Source organism: Maylandia zebra, linkage group LG18, assembly GCF_041146795.1.
Source record: "Maylandia zebra isolate NMK-2024a linkage group LG18, Mzebra_GT3a, whole genome shotgun sequence".
NCBI lineage: Eukaryota > Metazoa > Chordata > Actinopteri > Cichliformes > Cichlidae > Maylandia > Maylandia zebra.
Window position 1 is genome coordinate 19,273,163 of NC_135184.1, and position 16,689 is coordinate 19,289,851.

Genomic DNA, 16,689 nt, shown 5'->3' on the forward strand with positions numbered 1-16,689 from the left:
AATCACCCGGAGGAAAGTGACATTCAGCCATACAGCAGAAGTGCTCCACGATCATTTCTATGAGTCCCGACGCCACTGTGGAGAGACAGTGACACTCTTGCTTTGTTGACATCCTTTGAGTGCTGCAGTGGTGACAACTGACATTTACATTTCTCATCATATCAGCGCTATGATAAAGCTTCGGGGCCCGGGCCTCACCGCTTACCCGACCTGCGCGTGACGGTCGTGGATCCTCATTTCGAGGATGTTGACAGGTTAGAACAGCCGCAGAGCCTGCGTGGCGGGAGTTGTGGCTCGAGAAGCTGCCGCAGCACGTCATCTAACATTTCCAGGCAAGAGGAAGCATGTTGCTGCATGGGTGTGAAAAAAATTCACTCTTATTGACGTCATACAAGCAAAATTGCATCACCTTTTGCTGTACTTTTAATATTAAGGGCTGTTGCTGCTGGCTTTATGCGCCATAACTGTAATAGCTTTATTATGCCATTAAACTATATGAATATTATAGATTTTTAAAAATGTATGTAACCATTTTAATGGATGTGTGTTGTAAAAGGACAAAGTGGAAGCCACATGTATACATTTTATTTTTTAGAGTTAGGCGCTGTGGTCTGCTTATAGATGTTGTTTCCTTGTTTTATTGCCCCATTCAGCATCAGTCAGTTTTATGGCTTCATGAGTCAAAAGCATGGCCTTGTTACTTACAGCAGCCCAGTTAAAACAAGCCTACTGTTAAAAGACTAACTTTGCTCCATACAATTATATTATGATTAACAGCTCGAGCGATTTTGGCAGGAATGTGACACTCGCCTCATCGCACAGTAATGCATTGTCACAATCGGCTGACAGCTGTGCGGGTGGGTTTTTTTTTTTCACGTGTTGCTTTCACGGACAGCCTCAGCAGGGTGAGAACATACATCGTTATTATGGTTTCGACTGAAACTGTGCTTCAGCTTGTTTTTTTTGTTTGTTTTTTTTAGCTCTTTTTGTATGTGCAACACAAAATTATTATTTGCATCTCTATCAATGACTATTGTAAAAACAACACAAAAGAAATTTTTTGTGCTTGTTGTTTATTTTTTTTATTCAGCATTGTCTGTGTTGGCAGTTATCACATTTCAGCGGGTAGTCGCGCCTGTGATTCACGATTATCAGGCTTTGTGAGTCTGATAACTCAGTCTGTTTAACTTCAGCTTGATTTATTATTGAGATATTGGTTTGTTTGGATCATTCAAAGTGCAGCAGTAAGTCTTTTACTCTGAGCCAGAGGAAGAAAACAATCTTGTACTGTATCTTCAAAATATCTGTCGTGATTTGCTTCCTAAAAATCATCTGTCCTTTCTTTTCCACCCAACAGAAACTCCAAAATATTATAATTAACAGTAAAACATGCAGTTTAGTCATTTAAGCGTGATTTATATGAAAAATTCCATTACACATAGCAGCCTGAAGGTAGGTTCCTTCTCTGATGATGCACTGACCTTCGTTGTGTGCTTAAAGTTGTACCATCGGGGTCTTAGTTCGGTGGATACTGCTATATCTGCCTATAATAGTATACTGATTAGACTTAATGAGACTTAAACACTCCGGGCAAGATTCTTCAACAACCTTCAGCAACTTGCCCTTTCTCAAGCAAACATTCAGAAGAATACAAGCTGAAGAAGACAAAAACCTTGAGCATTTTAATTAGTTCATGTGATTCAAGCAGTGTACTTTGAAATATGTGATTTATGTTGCGGATCGTTTTAAGAGAGGCGATTAGTTCCATCCAAGGTTGGTTGGTGCTGCCTGTCATTCACTCTTGGTTTTTCACCAACTAGAAATGTTGATGGGATGTCTGAATGCACCAATCCTCTGTTAGACCACTCATCAGGGTAAATAAAAATTAACCAAAACCTTACCCAACTTAATTGTTTGATAGTGAGGTTTTACATGGTGTTAAGGTTCAAAATTGAGGAGGGAGAGTACAAACCACCCTTGGTCCAGAAGGTCTTGGTCAAACAATGATTTTAATGAACACACACGTGTGGGAAGACAACTCTGTACGCAGACAGCAAGTAGTCTTCGACTTCCTCAAAGCATGAACAGATATTTTATAGCATCAGGGTTTGATTTACTGACGCCCCTTCATGCGTCACAGATACATTTTATACATAGATCAGATCAACACCACAATGACTTTTAACCCAGAAGATCATCTTCTATTTTCATGGCTGGTACTTTCCGTTCTTGTCTTAAAGTGAATTGTTCCTCTTTTACCGAGACATGACTAATCTCTCCTCTAAATAAATCTAACTCATGTGTGTGTGTGTTGACCTCACATGCTCTTTCTCAATTCACCTGTTGCACTTCTGACCTTTCACCAGACCAGAGGCTCACTGAGACTATGTGTATGTCTTCTACTAAATAAATGTTTTAACCAAGAACCTCTACTAAAACCTTAATATAAAATGACCTGATATAAGTGTTTTGTAAGCATGTATTGCAATTCCTTCTATGTTCTAGTTTTCCCTCAGCATGTATCACCTGAACAGTCACGTCAGTGAAGCTTAAGACCTTTAAAGAACCTGAACATCAACTCAAATAAGCACAGATATGCATTGTGTACACAATAGTTATAACTGCATCTGAAATACAAAATTAACATCATCATAAACATCTTAAGGCCATCTTAAAGCTATCTGTTACATTGTTAAAGCCTCGTCTTAGCCTGCTGCTCAAAATAACTTCCTGCTTCTGCAAACACTCTGCAAGCCTGTTTCCTGTCAGCCTGTGACTTTTAGCCTTTCTGAAAGACACACACTGTTCAACCCCTGAATGCAATATAAACTCCAGATTATATTATTAATGCAATGGTAATAATGATGATAATTTAACAATAGCAGTAAAATAATTTCCCTGCTCCACACTCCCTCTCTCGACCTCTGGAACACCAGAGGTCGCAATACATTGTGTCCTCGCTCAGACAACCTCATGTCATCTAATTGGTCCAGTAATAAACACCCGCTCCCATTCGAGAACACTCCATGTGTAAGCTTAGGTTTTCTCGGTCCCTCTCTGGTGGTCTCGGACCTCCCTGTGGTCGTCGAGATCTTCTGCAAAGGAAACAAAACACCTTTTCCTGCACCTCCCTAACTTATCCTATTTGGGACTCTTTAATCAAAAGCATGATCCTAATTATCTTCTTAACTTATTGACTTGTATTTATGTATATTCTTCAACGTTACTCATCACTTTAAAACTCTTTAAGCCCTGCTTTTACGTCCGGTTGCTCGCTCTATTTTTCCCTTATCTGATCATCAACATCCTGTGCACAAATTGTCGCTGCTGCAAGTTCCTCTACTCTAAATCATCGTAAGCGCCTATTCTACTAAAAGCTCCAAAAGAAAACAACCACTTTAATCAATTAAGTTTAAGCATATTTCCCTCTAAGATTTGTACACAGCTTTAAAACCCTGGTATTGTATCTTCTAAACAGGATTCAGTTCTTTAATCCTTTAACCTTAACATAAAAATAACAGTTTCAGTTTTACCATATCCAAATGATCAAAAACCCCAAAAGTCCTAAAATGATCCTAAATTATTAAACAATTAAATTAATACACCCTAAACCCCCCTTTATTTTGATACATGAAATGTGTCAAAATACTATACAAAACTAAAAATGCTCAGTTTTCCCCACTCATGTTCCAATCTATATCATAAAAATAAACTTAACACAGAACAATTATCAGTCATGTGTTTCTACAATTAATGGTAACTGAGTTATATCAGAAAATGCCTCCCCCGTAACATTTGGCCTTCTCCCAACAATATACTATAATCCCATAATCTAACCCCACTTAATAAAACAAAAATTTTCTCTGGTAAAAGCCAATTGTTTGTCCACATTAATTCATCCTCCTTCATCCAGTCACACATTCACTCCATATTTTTGCTAATAGTGGAGCTTCCCGCGTCAGATTCTCCACCCTCAGCAAAATGAGCTCAGTCATTTTTTTATTTTCCATAGGAAAATATTTCTTTATGCTTTTGGACTGTATTGACTCGCATAAAATCCTTTTTACAGGGACTATGAATAGTCCCTACAGGTAGCTTTCTCCTCAGCCAATTGTAATCTGGAAAGCCCCCTTATATTTGCTCTTCCCGAGAATTTTCAGCGCCGTTATTCACTGTTGCAGGCCTCCTTAAAACAGAAATGAGAAAAAATAGAGCTGATTATTAGCTCATGAAAACACAAAACAAAATCACCTGACAGGTTTTCTTTAAGTGCACTGTTACAAAATAATGGGCCCAATTTTAGACATGTCGATGTTTCCTAAAACTCCCTCTATTAAAAACAAAAACAACAACCCAAACCTAACTGACAGAATCAACCCATCACCACAACAACCTCAACAACCTTAAACACACAAGTCTTGCCACCACATAATTTCACCTCCTCAATACACCGAAAGTCTCATTAAAACCACACAATTTGCACACAAAAATCACCCCCTTTAACATACTTAAATTCAGCATAAAACCCCCTTACGACAACGTATAATCACTAAACTATAAATTTCCTACCCCAATCTGTACTTCTCTTGTCTGCCATGCTTCCTCTTCTGAAAGTCACTTCCTCAGTCACACACACACACACACAGGAAGTTCCTTCGTCACCACTCACTCCAACTAATTTGCATACTGAGTCATCTCTCAATGAGTTGCTGTAACAACAGAAACATATGTTTAAACATTACCAACTCATTAAATCATTTTATTTCTTTCTACAGTGATCACTACTTGATCACTCAGTACGAGAGAGCACTCCTAAGTCACTCTTTTTAAAACTACTTTAATCACCGTTTGTTTTCATAACTCACTCCCTTCGTCATATAGCTTCTTTGAGTTATTCCTCAGCTTCAAACTCAAATGTATTTTATGTTTGTGTATGTCAATTTGCATATGTTGCTTTTGCAGTGTGTCAGACTCCTTCATAATTCTCCACTTAAGCCGTCAGTTTCTTTCCCAAATTTACTAACCCAAATTTTAAGTTCCCACCTTATTAACAGCATTCCTGCTCCTCAGCCAGAAGTCAGGGCTCCACTTGCCACTCTCCCCCTCTGCCTCAGCCCAGCGGCTTTACCCTTGAGGTCCCGTCTTCTTCACTTCATCTCACCAGTGAGTCTGAGCTCACAGGGACTGAGTGAGTCCGAGTAATCGTGACTGTGCCTGCCTTAGGTTGTCCCAGGGTTTCGAGGTGGGATCTTACCCGTCATGGGCTATCCAGCCTTCCATACTCGCCTGATACGGGGCCCAAGTGGGCAGGGGAGGGAACACACTGGCTCTGGAAATTTAAGGAGTGTAAGCTGCTTCCTTCATTGCATCTTATATTAAACTATCTCACTTCTGATTCCTTCCTAGAATAATTTCACATATGGCACTTTGTGTATGTGTGTTTTCTATTCATTAATGTAATTGTCAGTTATTTTCTCTCTTCAATTTTACTTTTTTATCTGTTTGTTTGTAACGTTCTACTTTGGGTCTACTAAATCTTCATGTAAAAACAATACACCCTTATTTCACGCACACACACTCTGCAGACTTCCTCTGTTCACACACCGCCTTGCACTCACTCTACTATAATCTTTCATAGTGTTATTATTATTTATTATTTTGTACACATCACACAGAATCATTCAAATCGAGTACTCACAGCATTCACATCACAACCTTCAACTTTCACTTTCAATCCTGCAAGACGCAGAGATGGACATCTCCTTCACCTAACATAAAACTAAATTACCATATCAACATACAATTACTGAAATTCAAACTCAAATACACCGTCTGTTTTAATAAAGTAAAAGAGTAAACGGGTGTACCAAGTGTATGTACTTATGCGTTCTTGAACTGAAAGAAAAAGAAACTCAAACTCTTATAACATCACTCATGCCTCTCTCAAATTAAAAACACTTTCAAACTTTAAAACATCCTACTTGACATCACCAAAGAAATACCTCTCACCTTTATTCATCATTCAAAACCTTCTAGTCACCGCATTCACACACTTAAACTGTGACTAGAGTTGAGAAATATAACTCAAAACACACTTTCCTAAGAGTATTTTAGACATGCTTGTCATAATCAGAAAGAGCAAGTCAAAAACAAACAAACGAAAAATTGAAACCTCCATTAATTCTCACCGCACACACAAGAAATTGAAAAAATAAACCACACCAGCAACTAATGCTGGAGAAAAGTTACTACTGAAAGTAATGTGTTAGTCTTAAGTATATACAGTGCACTCAATATATTTATATATCTACATCCAAACTCAGTCAATTACTATACATCCACTACGGCAACTCAAAACTTTATTTATAGTCCTCTAATAAACATAAATGGCATCTTAAACACACACTCAACAATGTTTGCAGCAGTATTTGTAAAACCAACTGTGGTTTAAACAGTTCACTCGAGGACAATGCCTAAGCGTCCTTGGCATTGGCAAGCGTTACCTCTGAGCACTGCGCTTCCTAGCAGACTCGAACTGCCGTTCTAGAATAATTTATAATACTTTGAAACAACAATCAACACCCAACACAAGTGTATGACTGAGGCAGATCTACCCTGATGGACAATGGGGACTCTAACCCACAAAATGACCAACCAAGGTCTGACCTAATGACCAACCGGGACTTTAACCCACAAAATGACCAAATTTCCTACCAAACTACTTGAGACTCTAACTCAATTTCTTTGGGACTTCAACCCAGTATTTAAACTTTTCCTGGCAGACTCTAACTGCTCTCGCAGACTTTAACTGCTTTCATTTCTTCTTTCTTCTTAGCAGAACTCTAACTGCTTCAACTCATGAGATTTTTCATCAAAATCAAAACAGACATCCACCAGTAACTTCAGTGAGTAGACTTAAATTTTATCATGTCCAATTTGGCACACTTTGGAAATAATTCAACAGGTAGTGCCTTACCTTTTGGATAAGCCGGCTTATGCCCACTCACTTCGACCACTGGAATTCATGTCTGCCCGTCAGACCACCTAAGACCAAATTTCTCCATCTACACCTCCAATTCTCCCTCCTCAACCACCGGACGAAGCCCCCAAATGTTAAGGTTCAAAATTGAGGAGGGAGAGTACAAACCACCCTTGGTCCAGAAGGTCTTGGTCAAACAATGATTTTAATGAACACACACGTGTGGGAAGACAACTCTGTACGCAGACAGCAAGTAGTCTTCGACTTCCTCAAAGCATGAACAGATATTTTATAGCATCAGGGTTTGATTTACTGACGCCCCTTCATGCGTCACAGATACATTTTATACATAGATCAGATCAACACCACAATGACTTTTAACCCAGAAGATCATCTTCTATTTTCATGGCTGGTACTTTCCGTTCTTGTCTTAAAGTGAATTGTTCCTCTTTTACCGAGACATGACTAATCTCTCCTCTAAATAAATCTAACTCGTGTGTGTGTGTTGACCTCAAATGCTCTTTCTCAATTCACCTGTTGTACTTCTGACCTTTCACCAGACCAGAGGCTCACTGAGACTATGTGTATGTCTTCTACTAAATAAATGTTTTAACCAAGAACCTCTACTAAAACCTTAATATAAAATGACCTGATATAAGTGTTTTGTAAGCATGTATTGCAATTCCTTCTATGTTCTAGTTTTCCCTCAGCATGTATCACCTGAACAGTCACGTCAGTGAAGCTTAAGACCTTTAAAGAACCTGAACATCAACTCAAATAAGCACAGATATGCATTGTGTACACAATAGTTATAACTGCATCTGAAATACAAAATTAACATCATCATAAACATCTTAAGGCCATCTTAAAGCTATCTGTTACATTGTTAAAGCCTCGTCTTAGCCTGCTGCTCAAAATAACTTCCTGCTTCTGCAAACTCTCTGCAAGCCTGTTTCCTGTCAGCCTGTGACTTTTAGCCTTTCTGAAAGACACACACTGTTCAACCCCTGAATGCAATATAAACTCCAGATTATATTATTAATGCAATGGTAATAATGATGATAATTTAACAATAGCAGTAAAATAATTTCCCTGCTCCACAATGGCCACATAGTGAAATAATATTTAATACTGTTGACAGACTTCTCTGAGTAACCTTGTTAATCACTCTACCCCTGACCTTCTGCTGTGCTTACAGTACTGTGCAAAAGTCTTGAGCCATCCTTCATTTAGATACTTTTAGAAAATTCAGTTCTTTGCTTAGTTGTATATATAGACACAGTTGTTTATCCCTTGAGCTGGAGTGGTTCTTGAGTGGTTCATAGGTCAGTGTTAAGTGGCATAAGAAGCAAAACAGCATTCCTCTAAAAATGCTCAGGTACTACGAACGGACTAAAAATGAGTGAAAAAGTAGGCAACGACCAAAGGAAATCAGAAACTCTGGAGAACTACTGCCCAAGACCACTTTGAAATGTCCGAAGAAAGTCTGGCTTCTCGGAAGGAAAATATCAAGAAATGAGGGGTGGCTTGAGACCTTTGCATAGTATTGTATGCCTTTGCTTTCGAGGAGTTCATCCATTCATCTCTTGCATGACCTTATTCAGTCACTATTCTTTTGTCCCGTGGATTATTGCCCCTTCTTTGATTTATCATTCCCTTTATATACCTGACAAGTTGAACTGACGAAATAAATCTCGTTAAGTGAATGCTGCAGGATTTGCCCCTCAGTTCTGAAATGATCTAGCCACTGTACAGGATGGGCCCATCTGTCGAGTGCGTGAGAAAGTGCTGGAAAATTCTACTAAAGTGCCCAAGGGTTTCCGGTGGGGGATTCACTGATCGGCTGTAGTGTCCTGTATCACAGGGGTGGGGAGAGTTTTGTTTTTCACACCATCACAATTCTCCTTTATCTCCTTCTCTCTTTCATCCTTTTTGCTCTAGTTTACTTTTAGTTGTTTTTCAGTGTTAAATTATTTATTCTTCTCCAGCAGATCTCTTTCTCCTCTTCTGTGTCTTCTGTGCATCCAGCCCATCCTACATTTTTTCCCCCCCAAGTCAAACTGTTTGTATCATCTGTCTTGTCTCACCTCCTTTATGTCCTTCACTTGTCTCCCCCTCCCCTTTTGTTGTGTTTGCCTGTGGGAGTTGTGGACGGTCTTTCTTTATGGCTCCACATTTGCATTCAGCACCACCTTTTAGGTTTACGACCTGATGATCTCAAGTTCAGGATTTCTTGCACCCAGCACTGGATTCTTTTACTGTCTGGGATTCGCTTTAACAATGCAATCTGTTCAAATATGAGATGGGTGTAATAAGCTGTCTCTAAGTATGACAGGCTAACATCTGTCTCTAATCACAGTGTCTAAACTAACAGAGCACTAACAGAGCACTATTTAGGCGTGACTTCGGGATAATTAAAACACAAACAAAAGTTTTAAATATAATAATTACTGCCTGCCTTATGGGTAAGAACATTTTCATAACCAAGATCTTAATAATCTATAAATATATTTTCTACTCATACTCCATTACCACAAAATAGGTTCGCCACTCGATGATGATGACGTCTTGTCAGCCTGCGTGAAATGCACGGGTGGCAGTATGAGGCAAAAATGTAAAAAAATAAATAAAAGCTTCTGACCTTTAGCCAAGTCCCGCCCCTGTCGGGTGCTGCTCCAGCACCCAGCGTGTCAATTTATGGCATTTTCAACTGTCAATGAGAGACATTCCAAAGGAAATAATAGTAAATCTCTGAAATGAATGAGAGAAAGCACTTGTGCTGGGAAGCCACATTCACTATTTAATTTGTCAGCTGAATATTTTGAAACAGTATATGTGATTTGCAGGTTTCATTTGCACACATTCTGAATTTCCCCCTCTTCTGAAAGCTCAACATGCCTAGTTACTATTGCTTAACGTTAAATCAAACTGTGGCTTTGCAACGGTCCAGTTGGATGCAGGAAATTTGGTCATACTAGCTGTACAACCTATTTGTATGCATGTTGCTCAATAAGCAGTGGAGCATGTGCACTTTCTTAATTACATCACTGCTTTCTTTAAAAAGAAAAAAGAAAACATTAAATTGAGATATTATCTCATACAAAGCAAAAAACAGTTAATAGCCAATTTGGTGAAAAAAGCTGTAACTCACTGTAAGGATGTAATGGGCCAGAAAAAAGGAGTGCATCACAGCTTACCATGGATCATCAGTTTTTTAAAATTTCTTCAGTGTCAGTGTATTTAATGCTGTTAGTTAACATATCTGACGTTAGATCGGAAAAAGAGAAATTGCATACTTAATGTTCTAAAATCTAAATAAATACAGGCTAAATAGCAGAGTACCAAAGACCGTGATTAATGAGTTAGAAGTTCTCGTTGTCACAAAGTCAGCTGGCGACATGGTGGTGCAGTGGTTAGCACTGTTGCCTCACAGCAAGACACTCCCCAGTTTGAACCCATCACATCTGCAGCCTTTCTGCACTTTTGTGTTCCCCCTGCGTACCCTGGCTTCCTCCTACACGCCAAAGACATGCATGAATGGTTGTGTCTTTCTTACTGTAACTTAAAACATAACCGGACTCAAAGCAAGTGTTCAGTTAAGGCATCATTTAGTTAGTTTAGTGTAAATTGAGTGGAAGTGACATGTTTTCAGTGATTCTTTTCCTCGGCGGCGGTATAAGTGTGATTTATATTCTCTGGTGAATAGATACAGTTTATACATTGAGCTTGTTTAGCCATATGTTGGTAATAACACCAAAGGAAATGTGGAATAATTGCACGCGTGATGAGACAAATGTGATACAAATAGTGCAGGGATATGTTTTTACATTTTGTACTAATTCAACATCAGTTTAGTTGTACAGTCCTGAAATTGCTGCCAGAACACAGACTACAAAACTGATCAGTCTGTCAGGAGGATAGTTATTACCAAGAATGTTGCACGGATGAATTTTACTTTGTTGCCACAAATCTAAAGAGACCCGATCAAGCGTCAGCATTGCTTTCTTACCTTATTTCCAACTAGTGCTCTGTTTTGCCGTTACACTCCTCACATTCTTTATAGATCTCCATCACCTGTTGGTCTGACGGGGTTTCTGACTTGAAGTAGGCTGCACTGAATCGATCCACTTTGTGAGAAAGAAAAGTCAAATGATGGGTCAAACACCTCCTTTAAATGGGAGCACGCACAGAGCCTGAAGGACAACGTGTGGGTTAACAAAGAAAGATGATAACTAACTAACATCCTTTCTGACTGGGGTTTGAAGTCTGGCTATGTTGAACGTGCACCAAAGAAACTCCACTCACAGTATAATCCACTATAGCGAGCCAGTTTCTTTTAAAAAGTTTCAGCCTTTTCACAGGACCTTCAATGATTATTGCAGAAATGCTTCAAAAATACACAAATTCTCATATTTCCTACATAAGTAGCTTGCGAAGCCCACAAGTAAGACTTTAATGTCTCTTCTAAAATCGGCATGATTAATAACCACCTTAACATTTTCTAGCCCTTTGACTGATCTGGCTGAGCTGATAAGGCAACAGCTCTCATGTAAAATTATCTTTTATCTGTAGAGTTTGGATGTCAGGCTTACTTAACTCACTGGACAGGCTGCGCTTAAGCTGGCTCACCAAAGGATTACAGCAAGGGATACACAACCTGGTTGACCGCTCTCTGTGCGAGTCACTGAAATAATGACATATGCCATGTGAACCTTCTGTTGCAAATTGCAGCCTTTATACTAATTCGATTACTAAATGCTGACAGTTTTCTGATTAAAGTAGGCGAATCCACACAGAAAACGTTTTTTGGAAGCAATCTGTCGCTCGCCCATCTCACAGAGCAGACAGATTGCCATTCTTGTGAGTCACACATCACCGCAGGCGCACAACATTTTTTTCTTCGTCGTTTTTTTGTTTTGTTTTGTTTTTTTGGCATCTACTGAAGTAATCTCCACAGATACTTGTTCAAATCACACAAATAAACAAATTATTTTTGTAAGAATTAATATGGTTCCAAATGTTACTTAAAAAAAGAATCCGTACAATTAATAATAATTAAATCTTCATGTTAAAACAGTAGTTATTTCCTTCCGCTAAGCTGATGACAACTATTTTAATCCTGTAACTTTCTGCTTCAGTGTCAGCCTGATGAAGGGACAGATTGTCCGGCTGCTCATCTTTCTGCTGCTGGTAGACAGATGGTACCACTCAAGCCTATTTTTCAGTGTTTTGCTTTGTGTTAAGGTTTTTTTTTTTTTTATCACATATTTATTACAGTAGCAGATTACTAGTGTACGATTTGTATTTTTCATTGCTACACCAAAAACAAATGTACAAAAAAAAATTCAAATTAGTTGTTTTGCTTTCTGTTTTTCGTTAACAGTTGCACCCGCCATGAACTTGAAAGTTCGAGGGGTGACAGATCAAACCATCGAGCTGGAGTGGGAGGGGTCAGTTGTGCTGACAGATTTCTTGGTGACCTACACACCGAGCACCCCCGGAGGTAAGTACAGATCCACGCTGACCTTTCAAAGCAGGACAGCCGTGAGTTAACTTCCCGTTGCTTCGAAATCTCTTGAAAGCATCGACATCTCCTATTTCTTTGTAAAAAAAAAAAAAAAAGCAGTGCATCCATGTATCGGTGTATATCTCTTCACCTGCCTCCCTGTCAGGTGTGCAGCTAGAGATAAGGATTCCAGGCAACATGACTACCTGCACTATCTTGGAGCTCCAAGCTGGCATGGAGTACAACATCAATGTGTTCGCTGTCATTAACAACACTATCAGCGTTCCTGCCAGTATTACTGTTTGGACCTGTAAGTGCAATCATATGTTTTTGTTCTTTTTTTGTTCTTTTTTTTTTATAAAATGTTCCCTTGTGGTGCAACAGAAAGAGCCTGAAAGCATCTTTGTTTCCCAATTTAATATCTCAATTTACCTTCATGCAATATCCCCGGGCTCCTGGATTATTGCACGTGCAGTTCTACATTAACAAATGTGCACACAGTGTCTATCACGATTTTTTTTTTTTTGTCAAGTCCTCCCAAAGATGTTTCTCTGTGTCAACAGAGTGAGAATACCACTTGCTTGTCTGTGCAAATTGCTTGTGATTTTCACCTGTAACAACTGCTTAGTGTCACTCACACACACACACTGTGTTAATGCCGGGTCCTTGCACCTGATATTGAAATACACCAATTGCTTTCACGCTTACCAACACTCTGCAAGCATTAAAACCCTGAATAAGTTTTTTTTTCTTCCACTGGAAGCAAAATATTGTATGATCGGTGTATTAGGTGACGTTTAGGTACATACAGTGTATTGCTATTAGTGCTGGCTTGGCTTGTAAAATTATTCTCAATTTCAACAACAACTGAATTTAATTTAAGTTGAATTTCTACTAATAAATTAGATTCAGGGCACTTTACTCTGATGGATCCATTTTTCCACTAGAATATGATTTATTTTGGGCATTATTTTTTTGCTAAACTTAATTTTAAGGGTTTAATTAGATATTCTGGAAAGATTGTTGGGAAACATTTAATTATAGCACTTTGAAAATTAAAGAATGAGCTGTTCTTTTTCAGTGAGTTATATATCATCAAAACTATGAAAACTTTCACGTATCCAAACTTAAAAAGAGAAAGAAGAGAGTTTTTTAAGCATTAGACAGTTGTGATTTATGGACTGTTGGTTAACTGAAGAACAATGATATGTCTCTACTCCTTCAGATCTCTCAAGTCCAGATGTTTTAGTCTTCAAATCCATGACAGAGACATCAGTGGAGGTCCACTGGCAACCGTTCTACTATTCCTTCGATGGATGGGAGATTAGCTTCATCCCCAAGGTACAATCTACCTGTCTGAATCTAAATGAATGGAATTGACACTCCTCCTTATGTCAGACTACACCACAGATGCTGAAAGTACAGTGAAACATATCCAGTATGGTTCTGCAATAGTCCTTCGCACAGCTGGCTGTGAGTTTTGCAGACTGTTGTCTACAGGTAACCATTTATTGTCGCCACGACTACCTTCGCTAGTGCTGTTGTTGGCCTGTCAACCATTGGTTAAGAAGAAGACCAAAATTATAACATACAAAGACATAAAAACAATGAAAAGTGTAGAAAAGTGCTGTATAATAATCAGTCCTTTTACCATTAAATAAGCTTGCAGACTCAAACATGACACACATGGATGTGATTCTTGATTTTGGGCATTCCTGATATGTGTGTGTGTGTGTTTGTGTGTGGCTGGGGTGTACCTTGAGTGGAATCACAAGGCAAGCTATTTGAGCTTCGATTGTTCAACAGGTTGATTATTCACCGCAATGATCAACTGCCCAGGCAACCAGACTCTCAGTACCATCGTTTCATTGGTTAATGGCTCTGCTGGAACATTTGAATCAATGTGATTTGACGACGTCTACGATGGTGCTTCAGAGGTTGAATTTTGATTGTTTTTTATCACATACACATAGTGCCAGAAAAGTAAAACAAGGGATTGATAATGTAGTTCAGCACCATGTGACATCTACCCATTCAGAAGCGAGAGTGCACGAGTCTCACCTAATCCCCGTGTGTTTGTGAGGTGAACAGAAGGAATAAAGAGTTATTTATGCTTTAGATACATATTTGCACACTCTTTATTTTTCAGGGTTTTGCTTGTGAAATCTTGATTGGAAATAATTGTTTTCAAATCTCACTAATACCATCCTCTAGCTTTGAATGTCTGTAAAAACGGGGAGAAAACTGCATGGATTTAGGTTTTCTTGGGGGTTTAAAGCCCATACCAAATTAAACGAGCGGATTGTCTTAAGCTTATTGGCTATTAGATGGATGAGCCATTGAACTCTTTTTTCCTGAATAACCCTTCGCGAAGCCATACTAGGGCCAGGTTCAAAGCCAAAAAGCAAAAGCCTTTCTCTTTCTAATTCCTGCTGTAAACTCAGGTACTCTGAACTCTAATCTTGTCCCCTCTCACAGTAATTGGTTTTCTCCTTTAAGGTGTTCTCAAGGGAGATATCCTTTGGTCCAGCCAGGCACTAAGTCTCAAATCTGATGTTAAGATGCTTTTGTGTTTTTGTTTTTCAAGGCCTTTTAAGGATAGTAAGTTAAAAAAAAGTGCTCATCTTAATTTTATTTTATTGCTTTTAGTGTTCCCATCCTCCTTTGGTCTGTCCATTCCTTCATGTCTCATCACTGTTGTGTTCTCCCATCCCCCCCGGGCCTTTCCACCTAATCCCTTGTTTCTATTTTCCATCCAACAGCCCTTGGTTGAAATCTGTAACTGTTTTTTTTTTCAGTTACCCCTTGAAACTGCCCTCCATCCCTTTTTGTTTCACCTCTCTCGCATCCCTCTCTCTCTCTCTCTCTCTCTCTCTTTCATATTCTTTCCTCAATCGTCCCTTGCTTTCCCTCCCTCCCTCTCTCTCCAGCCGCAGGGGAAATCATATTATGAGTTGGCAGTCCCACCCCTGGTGGGTTTAATCTAGCAGTAGGGATTGTGAATTTTGACAATCTTGTAATGGAAGTAGGCATGAAAGCTTTGGCCTATGCGAACAAACACAAAACTCACTACCCTGTAAAAAGGAAACAAAGCGAGAGGGAAGGGGGGAAGGTGAGCTTTAGGACCCACCATTAATATGGTTAGAAACTGCTATAGCACAGTATATATGGTACATTCCCATAATGTAATATACTGCCAGGGTTTTTGTACTGCATGCGTGCAGTACTGCAACATCTCATATGTTGGATTTTGTAATTCAATAAAAAAATAGATAAGACTACAAAGAAAGGCAGTTGTATATCGGAGGGACGGCTCAGGTTGAGCAGTTTGGAGGCAAAGAAAAAGAAGGAAGGCTGAGAGGGTTTGGACATGTGCAGGTGGGGTGGGATTGTAGATACACTGGAAAAAGGATACTGACGATGGAGCTGCCAGGAAAGAGGAAAAGCGGAGAACCACAGACATGCAGACGGTTGGTGGGATAGAAAAGGATGGAAGGGAAAGAATGAGATAAAAGACACCAAGAAGGAGAAAAAGCAGAAGAATCAGTCAGTTGACAACTAGGGCTGGTGTTATTGGACAGATATTGCAGTCACATATTGACATTAAACAATTTTTGTGTTCATTAGTGTCATATTTGTTTTCTGTAAGGACTCTTTCAACTTTAAAAAAATGCAACCATGAAAAACTCCAATTCAAGTCTATTTTTCTCAAATCACCTTAAAAAGAATTGTGTTAATAAATGAGAGGATAACAAACGAGCTCGTGCACACATGTTGTTAACTTTCTCCTACTAGTCTTTGAGGAAGTGTTTCTCAACGTAAGACAGCAAAGTTGATGATTTTTTGATATTTGTGCTCACAGCATTAAACATGACATTTAAAAGACAAAAGACGAGAACGTCTTTTCCGGAAGCAGTGTCACCGTTACTTTGAATAACAGACTATACTTTTGTGTGTCGGGCTGGGGGAACTCTTCGATCTTCCTTGTTACCGTCTATTGCTGTCTGTTTAAAAAGGATAATGAATGATTTTCACACATAAGTTTTCAGCGCGGGTAACTGTAAACAAATTAGATGTATTTGTTGTACAGAATTTTTTCCTCTGAATTGTGAGATGACTAAAAACACTTCCCACTAGTTCTTATCATTAGAAAAGAACGAAAACAGTGAATGTATGAATGGGCAGTTAAATTGCTACATTTTCT

At 38.9% G+C, this 16,689-nt stretch overlaps 1 protein-coding gene across 4 annotated transcripts in view; it reads left to right on the forward strand.

The window, feature by feature from the left end:
* tnr (tenascin R (restrictin, janusin)) overlaps positions 1–16,689 on the forward strand; it is a 218,173-nt gene that overhangs the window by 137,447 nt on the left and 64,037 nt on the right. For all 4 annotated transcript variants that reach the window (XM_076876302.1, XM_014412311.3, XM_014412312.3 and 1 more), the window contains exons 9-11: positions 12,363–12,482; positions 12,652–12,795; positions 13,711–13,826. In XM_076876302.1, coding sequence (XP_076732417.1) covers positions 12,363–12,482; positions 12,652–12,795; positions 13,711–13,826 — 380 coding nt within the window. The remainder of the gene's footprint in view (positions 1–12,362; positions 12,483–12,651; positions 12,796–13,710; positions 13,827–16,689) is intronic.